This window comes from Aquarana catesbeiana, linkage group LG01, assembly GCF_042186555.1.
Source record: "Aquarana catesbeiana isolate 2022-GZ linkage group LG01, ASM4218655v1, whole genome shotgun sequence".
In the NCBI taxonomy this organism is placed as follows: domain Eukaryota; kingdom Metazoa; phylum Chordata; class Amphibia; order Anura; family Ranidae; genus Aquarana; species Aquarana catesbeiana.
This window is the reverse complement of record NC_133324.1, coordinates 272,718,909-272,728,197: the sequence shown is the minus strand read 5'-3', so window position 1 is coordinate 272,728,197 and position 9,289 is coordinate 272,718,909. Positions and strand designations below refer to the sequence as shown.

The following is a 9,289-nucleotide window of genomic DNA, read 5'->3' as shown; positions in this document are numbered from 1 at the left end:
TCTTTGGATCCTCCAGCCACCATCCTTTCTTCCGGCCGTGCCTTTTTTTCGGTAGAACCCTCATCGAAGAGGTCAATGTAGTATTGCTTCACTTCTTCTTTCGAACTCTGTGGGGCTCTAATGCAAAGGTATGGCCATAAGGATGTTGGCTGGAGGATCTAAAGATGGCTGCAGTCATTTGATCCAGTATACATCTAGGGCAAAGCGTTTGATGGGGGTTTTCGACGCATTACATACCAAAAATAACATTGCTGTGTATACAGTCTTCTACCGGAGGAATCAACTAAGCGCCCAGATTCTCACAACACATCACCCCCTCTACCTCTGATGTTTATTTACAAAACCAAAGCTCTTTGATAAATCTCCAACTGCAAATGAAGTAGGTAAAATGTTTAACTTTATTTCAACAGCTTGTCATTTTAATTAAACACAGTATCCTGTTTTTAATTAGAAGAGATTAACAAAACATCGGGACATTCATTTTTTTTTTTTATGTAACTGTGCCATATAACTCCAGAATAATTAGAGAGCTTGGAGCGCCACCCTAAGCTAAAGAGGAGACTCTTCCGTCAGGAGACAGGGTGGCGGCGTCAGAGTTTACACATCCAAAAAGTGACAGGCATGTGAAAAGAACGAACACCGCTCTCCCAGCCAAACCACGTAGTATGGAAATAAGGAGTAAATTCATCCTACGGTTCTCCAAATGCACTGATGTGTTTCACACTGCCAACTGGGGTTTAGTCACAGACCGCTCCTTATTGCCATACTACATGGGCTAGCCAGGAGAGCAGCATTTTTTCTAAAATAAATAGAAACTTGCACAATTTACAATGGTTAATATTCTAGTATTCCTATTTTACAGCACAAGCATGGCCACTTATAGCAGTGTATAGCTTGCCCATTTATCAATATTATGACTAGATACAGTGAGGGAAAAAAGTATTTGATCCACTGCTGATTTTGTATGTTTGCCCACTGACAAAGAAATGAACAGTGAGAGCCAGAATAACAAAAATATCCAGAAAAACGCATTTCAAAAAAGTTATAAATTAATTTGTATTTTACAGAGTGAAATAAGTATTTGATCCCCCATCAATCCGTAAGATTTCTGGCTCCTAGGTGTCTTCTATACAGGTAAGCAACTGAGATTAGGAGCATTGGTGCTCCTAATCTCAGCTGGTTACCTGTATAAAAGACACCTGTCCACAGAAGCAATCAGGTTCCAATCTCTCCACCATGGCCAAGGCCAAAGAGCTGTCCAAGGATGTCAGGGACAAGATTGTAGACCTACACAAGGCTGGAGCGGGCTACAAGACCATGGCCAAGCAGCTTGGTGAGAGGGTGACAGCAGTTTGTGCGATTATTCGCATATGGAATAAACACAAAATAACTATCAATCTCCCTCTGTCTGGAGCTCCATGCAAGATCTCATGGAGATCATGGAGTATACCACAATAATCTTTGCTCCTGAAAAAGCGTGAAGGCAAGCGTAACATGTTGAGCAGTTTCTAGCTGAATATAATTATCGTATGTCCACTGTACAGCCATACCCTCGCATCTTTACCTACCTTGGATCGATGTCCAGATTTCCGGGTTTTGTATACATGTGTCTGGCTTTGTACAGCGGCAACTTTATTGAACATTGAATATTTATGCATCTAGATTGCTTTGTGGCTTTTTAACAATTGCATTTTATATGTTTTTTCAATAAATAAAATATTCTTTTTGTAATTTACTTTGTATTATTGTGCCTAAAAAGTCCAAAGTCCTTCCCCCCCCCCCAATATTTCTATGCACTATTTCTAGGACGTGGCACTTAGCTACTAGTCATGTATCCACAATACCACTCTGTGTTATTAGACAAAAAAATGTATCACAAGTACTAAGTCATGTTTTGCGAAAGGGTCAAATACTTATTTCACTCATTAAAATGCAAATTAATTAATAAAACTTTTTTGAAATGCGTTTTTCTGGATGTTTTTGTTTATATTCTCTCACTGGTAAAATAGACCTACCATTAAAATTCTAGACTGATCATTTCTTTGTCAGTGGGCAAAGGTACAAAATCAACAGGGGATCAAAAACCTTTTTCCCCTCACTGTACCTTTAGGTATTGAAGAAAAAAAGTAATACTAAGTCAGCAGTCATTTGCCAATAATGTGCAATATAGCCAGTAATTTGTTTCAGAATACCATGTCTCTAGCAGTATAGAAGGACAAATATGTGAGCTGACAACATAGTTAATGTTTTTTAATACAATTTATATAATGCTAAATATCCTTTATGCACTACATGTTTATTACTTTACTTGATGGAAAGTATTGACAAACTGCATGCTATATACAAAGCAGAAAGTCTGAGCCATCCTCATTTATTGGCTTTGTGCAGCTTTCAAAACTAGGAAAAACCTAAAATACATTAATGGGAATTAGATTGGAGACTAATACACTCCTTGACGAATTGATTCATTTTGTTGGTCATACTGCCTTAAAGCTTCACCACTTAGAAATATTTAACAGCTTGGGTAAGATAGCTAGTGTAGTACTATACAAGTATCCAGATTGTGGTCAACTAACATCTGCTGTATGGGCTGGACTGTAGCAGGATAACTGAGCCATCACCTATCCAAATGGTGGGCGGTTCTTTTTCTAGGAACAAATTAGTATTGTAACTGATATGTATATAAAATTAAAAAAAAAAAAAAAACAATCAAACTTTGTTTTACATTTCATCAAATAGAAAACATCCACTTAAACGACTGGCTTTGCCGCAGTCTTGTTTTCTGCTTCCATACGGTTGTCTTTCTGTTGCTCCATGTCTTCACAAGGCGGTTGTGAATTGGAATCCACATCTGTATACTCCACTCTTTCAAACAAAATGAGAAGTTCACAATGTGGTGTTTGAGGAAAAAGGTCCACAGCAACAGCTCTAACCGGCCGGAAGGGACGCCCCTTTACCCGATTTGAAGGAGCACGGCATAGACTGGAGAGAATAGAAGTATATAAATTAATTTAACCACTTCAGCCCCGGAAGATTTGGCTGTTCAATGACCAGAGCACTTTTTACAATTTGGCACTGCGCTGCTTTAACTGGTAACTGCGCGGTCATGCAATGCTGTACCCAAACCAATAGAGCTTTCTTTTGATGGTATTGGATTGCCTCTGCGATTTTTATTGTTTTGCGATATAAACGGAAAAAGAACGAAAATGAAAAAAAAAAAAAAAAAAAAAAAAAATCTAATAAAAAACTCAATTTTAGTCATACATTTAGGCCAAAATGTATTCAGCCATGTCTTTAGTAAACAAAAAAAAATGTCAATAAGCGTATATTTATTGGTTTGCACAAAAGTTATAGCGTCTACAAACCTAGGGTACGTTTTCTGGAATTTACACAGCTTTTATAGTTTATGACTGCCTATCTCATTTCTTGAGGTGCTAAAATTGCAGGGCAGTACAACCCCCCCCCCCCCACAAATGACCCCCATTTTGGAAAGTAGACACTCCAAAGAAATTGCTGAGAGGCATGTTGAACCCATTGAAGGTTTTATTTTTTGTCACAAGTGATTGAAAAATGACAAAAAAAAAAATTACACAAAGTTGTCACTAAATGATATATTGCTCACACCTGCCATGGTTATATATGTGGAATTACACCCCAAAATACATTCTGCTGCTTCTCCTGAGTATGGGGGGATACCACATGTGAGACTTTTTGGGGGCCTAGCCGAGTACAGGACCCCAAAAACCAAGTGCGCCTACTTTCCAAAATGGGGTCATTTGGGGGGATTTTGTGCTATCTTGACATTTCATGGCCTCCGAAACTGATAGGTAGTGAGGAGTAAATTCACCATTTTACGCCCTTAGAATTATATATTTTTTGAAAGCAAAGGCCCTACAGATTAAAATGGTGGGTGTTGCAATTTTTTATTTCACACAGTATTTGCGCAGCGATTTTTCAAAAGTTTTTTTGGAAAAAAAAATAAAAAATCACTTTTTTAAATTTTAATGCACTAAAAACACACTATATTACCCAAATGTTTGATGAAATAAAAAAAGATGATCTTATGCCGAGTACATGGATACCAAACACGACATGCTTTAAAATAGCGCACAAACGTGCAGTGGCGACAAACTACATACATTTTTAAAAGCCTTTAAAAATCCTATACAGGTTACCACTTTAAATTTACAAAGGAGAGCTACTGCTAAAATTACTGCCCTCGATCTCACCTTCGCAGTGATACCGCACATGCATGGTGCAATTGTGGTTTACATATGACACCAGACCGACGCTTGCGTTAGCTAGCCTTCGCGCGTGTGGGGGGGGGGGGGGGGCTTTTTTTTATTATTATTATATTATTTATTTTGCTTTTTTATTTTATTTTTAAACTGTTCCTTTCAATTTTTTTAAATCATTTTTATCTCAGGAAATGTAAATATGATAGCAATAGGTAATGACAGCTACTCTTTTTTGAAAAAAATTGGGTCTATTAGACCCTAGAGCTCTGTTTATATCTGGCCCAAGTCATGAAATGCTCATAGCTTCCGGTTTCTTAGGCCATAGAGATGATTGGAGCCGTTCTGGTCTCCGATCAGCTCTATGGTCAGCTGGCAGAACCACTGGCTGCATTCACGGGTTCCCTGTTGGGACAGGAGAGCCAGAGAAAACCCATGGAAGACGGTGGGGGTGGGTGGCGTTCCCTTGTAAAAGCAGTCTAGAGGCTAATTAGCCACTAGGATTGCTTTTACATGAAAGCTGACCACTGGCTGAAAAGAATGATACCAAGATGATACCTAAACCTGCATGAATCATTCTGGTATAACCACTCAAATTCCAGCAACATACAAGTACACTGCTAGTTCTTGTTGGGCATATATTGTAATGTTCTTTTTCTCCATGCAGCCTGTGGGCTGAACAAAAAAAAAAAAAAAAAAAAAAGATTGATCGGTGGGTAAGCTCACCATTAGAATACCGCCCTTCATCCACCCACTTCTAATGATGGTCATACATGCACCATTTTTTTTTTTTTTAACTGTGGTGGTGAAATCACCTCCTACAGCGCTGGAGTCACAGCTTTGCTTATCGTATAAATAATAATGTGCTGCAGAATTGTGTACCCGCTAAGCAAATGATGGTTAACAATAAAACAAAGTAACATTACAGTATAACAGTAAGGCATTGCATAACTGCAAAACAAATACAATAAAAACATAGTAAAAATAAAACATTACCGTTCTAAAATACAACACAATACAATAACAATAGAGAGAGAACAATAGATATAGAATAATAGAGCGTGGACAATAGAAAACAAACATAAGAGAGACTAGAGAGAAGAAAAATAAAACCACAACTATTTTTTGGCTTTTCTATTTTTTTTGTGTTTTTTTTTTGCACTTTTATATAAATTATGTAAACGTTCCAGATTAGGGTCTCAAAATGTAATGGCCATCTCATCTTTCAAGACCCTGTGTAAGTGTGCCCTAGGACTGTGCAATGCTGTACCCTACGCTAATACTCCACTAGTGTGTAGTAGCGTTTGAAACAGTCACTGATGCAGAGACCAGGCCGATCAGGACATGAGGGACAATAAAAGCAGGTGTCACACCCGCTTTTATAGGACATACGGAAAATGCCTCTCATGCAGCCGGCTCACTGCATTTGCGTTGGGAAGGTGGGCCACAGCATCGTCTGGAAACAGAAGGGCTGTGACAATCTCTTCCTGGAATTTAAAGAAGGATCCAGTTCGTACTGAAGCTTTGTATAGCACATAAGCATTCAGCAGAGCCAATTGGAATAAATACACAGACACTTTTTTGTACCAGCGTCTGGCCTTACAATTAGGTACGGCGCCAACAACTGGTCGTTGAGGTCCACCCCTCCCATGTTAAGGTTGTATTCGTGGACAGAGAGGTTTCTCCACAACAACAGTCGCCGTAGGAATTTGGACAGTCGTATCTATGTGAAGGGAGCACAGAACGAAAACATTCCGTGTATCCCTCCACTTCACTGCTAACAAATTATTACATTTCAAGCAGGCTCTCTCCCCCCGTCTAAGTCGGGATTACAAGCCGTTGGGGGGAGCCCTGGCGATTAGATCGCACAGTGCCACATGCGCCAATTCCACAATCAAAAAGGTGACACACTTGTGTAATAATTGTCCACGTACAAGTGGTACCCCTTTCCGAATAAGGGTGACACCAAGTCCCGCACAATCTTACCAGCGCTCCCTATGTAGTCTGGGCAGTTCTCCGGCTCCAGGTGACTATCTCTTTCCTCGTAAACCATAAAACTATATGTATAGCCTGTTGCGCTGTCACAGAGCTTATACATCTTGACCCCATATCTGGCACGCTTGCTGGGAAGATACTATTTGATAGACAAGCGGTCAGAAAACGTAATCAGGGGCTCATCAACGCAGACAACTTGATCAAGAGTAAACAAGGCTGCAAACTGTTGGTTAAAGTGGTTTAAGAGGGGCCGAATTTTGTGGAGCCGATCGTATCCAGGGTCATCCCGAGGACGACAGAGTTCATTGTCATTGAAATGCATGAACTGCAAGATCTGCTTGTATCGTGTCCTAGTCATGGAGGCAGAGAACACGGGCATATGGTGAATTGGGTCAGTGGACCAATATGACCGCAACTCACTTTTTTTTAATGCCCATGAGGAGGGATAGGCCCAGGAAGGTCTTAAATTCAAAGACCGTAATAGGTCTCCAATCTCTGGCAAGGGCCAACTGGGGATTAGCGACGATGAATTGACCAGCATACAAATTGCTTTGGTCCACAACAGATCTTCCGTGAAAAACAGCAAATAAAAATCAAGTGACGTAAAATCAACTGTTTCCAGGAAAGTACGGGTGCTGCAGAAGTATTGGGGTGGGCTCCCAATTCGGATTGGCAAATGCAGCAGGAAGGGCACTATGGGCTCGACAGGCCTGTGTTTGTCTTCTTGGTGGCTGAGGGACTCTACTTGTGCTAGCCACCTCACCAGCTTGAACTACACTTATGGGACTCACCACATCACCAATTTTTACTGCAGTGCTGAATGTACGACCAGGATGTACTAGGCCGCTGGTGCTTGTCAGTTCATCAGAAGGATGAGCGGCACTAGTACTGGCTCTCTGCTCCATACGAGAGCCCTGCGGTTCTTGCACCTCAACAACAGCAGAACAGGGTCAGGTACGCCTGACCTTGGCAGGGATCACTACTCTGTCGTCGGAGCTATCTGTCAGGGTGCCGCTGCTGTCTACTGGTTCATATTCTGAGCCTGAATCGGACAGATGGGTGACTTCCTCTTCACTCTGATCTGTCAGGCTCAGAAAAGTGTAGGCCTCTTCACTAGTGTACCTTCGATTGGACATTTTGGCCTCTAAATTTACTGGTACACTAGTGTGACTCAGGAAAAAAGAGCACCTGATTGCTTCAAACGCTACCAAAAAAACTGTTAGCATTTGCAGGGATCAGGCCTGACTCTGTGAATGATGCAGTTATGCGTTTAGTGTTTTGTAAGTGACAGTGATCGATTAGTACTGCACTTGGAAGGGCTGGGCGGAGGGGCTAAACGCAAGTGCTAGCAGGTATCTGGGCTGATCCCGCTAACGCTGCGTTTTTGGGACCCTAAACTGTTGGGGACGTTAATATAGTTCTGATCAGATCAAAGAGATCGATCCATTCAGACACTATACTACTAAGGGAAGTGTATGGTGCTTGCTTGGGTGTTAGCGCTACTGACACTAATCTGACGCTGCCCTGGGAGACGCAGACCCCAACTGACGCTAAAACCTAACTGATGCCGGGTGATCAGGGGGTTAAACCTTTTATTAGGTAATATACGGCGGGTGCCCTGACGCTATAAAAAAATAACTTACTAACCAGCATCACCCGTGACACTAATACGGTGATCACTGGTGACAAGAGTTGATCAAGGGGTTAAACCTTTATTAGGGGGGTTTAGAGGGGGTCCCTAGACCTATCTGGGCCTACTACTAAGTACCCAAACACTGATTATTCTCACAAATGACACCAGCACAGTGATCAAAGAAAAATATGAACACTGAACTGGGTGACACAATGACAGGGAGTGAAGGGGTTAACTGGAGGGGTGACAAGTGTGCCTATGTGTACTGTGTCAGTGTAGTGTTGGTGCAACTTACTCTGAGATGTCTTCTCTCCTCTCTCTGGATCTGACCTGGGGGTGGCTAAATTTGTTCTGCATGGTCCAACTGTATGTAGGAACATAGCCACTAGGGTGAAACAACTAATCGACATAATCAGTTATGAAAATAGTTGTCAACTAATTTCATAATTGATTAGTTCATCAGCTAAATAGTTGGCCTGCATACAGAATGCATTATTTCTTTACATATCAGAAAATACAGTGCAACACATATACAGCTCAGTGCCCCATCCATACATGTCAGTATACATCTTTTGACCTGAAACAGTGGGCAAACACTTCTACTCAATCTGTTGGCAACTGCCCTGACCTCATTCTCCTACCTATACACTCCAGGCAACCTCTCCAAAATTCCTTTCTTGTTCATACATCATAGGACACAGACACTTTGATAATTACTTAGTGGGTTAAATAGTCACCATCAGGTGATTGGACATTGGCAACCCTAATTACAAGGCGAGTTCCTCCCCTATATAACCCGTCCCATATGGAGAGTACCTCAGTTTTTTCGCCAGTGTCTAAGGTGGTTGGTCACAATAAAGATGTGCTAAGAAGAAAGCTCTGCTGGATGGTCTCTGCGGGAGCCTAGGAGCTATACAACCGGATCCATACCATGGGCCAATAAATATGCCTAAGATGGATGGTACCTGGGCCTTGTGAAAGAAGAAACGAGGTTTTGCCTGTAATGTGTCTCTTTGGAGGACTGGGCTCTGGGATCCAGCGCTTTGGTGCACAAAATTAAGTTGCGCAAAAAGTTTTTTCTGGCAGAGTCTTCTACAGGTCCAGGGTTCCTGTGAGTAGGAACCCAGAACCCTGAAGGTTGGCACAACGCTACCCGCCGTGATGGGTGAAGGTTGGATCTGTCTGTTCTCAGCAGTTCCTGCGGCGGGGATAAGGTAAGTGAAGACAATCCTAAAGTATACACATATGGATTATCTTTTTTTGAGTAGTTTGCATGTCTTACCTGGTTTCTGCCACTAGAAGGGAGTAAGAGACGTATCTGCATGCCATCCAGGATACGCGCTCAGTGAAGTTGGTCTGAGAAGCCGCTTACCTCCTCCGCTGCAGGCTCTGCCACATAATCTAAAAGGGGGATCCCACACAGTCC

General features: G+C 41.6%; 1 protein-coding gene across 4 annotated transcripts in view; it reads right to left on the bottom strand.

Moving 5' to 3' along the window:
- Positions 1-380: 380 nt before the first annotated feature.
- Positions 381-9,289, bottom strand: part of TRMT2A (tRNA methyltransferase 2 homolog A) — a 92,558-nt gene continuing 83,649 nt past the window's right edge. For all 4 annotated transcript variants that reach the window (XM_073628643.1, XM_073628634.1, XM_073628652.1 and 1 more), the window contains one exon: positions 381-2,982. In XM_073628643.1, coding sequence (XP_073484744.1) covers positions 2,751-2,982 — 232 coding nt within the window. In that variant the 3' untranslated portion in view covers positions 381-2,750. The remainder of the gene's footprint in view (positions 2,983-9,289) is intronic.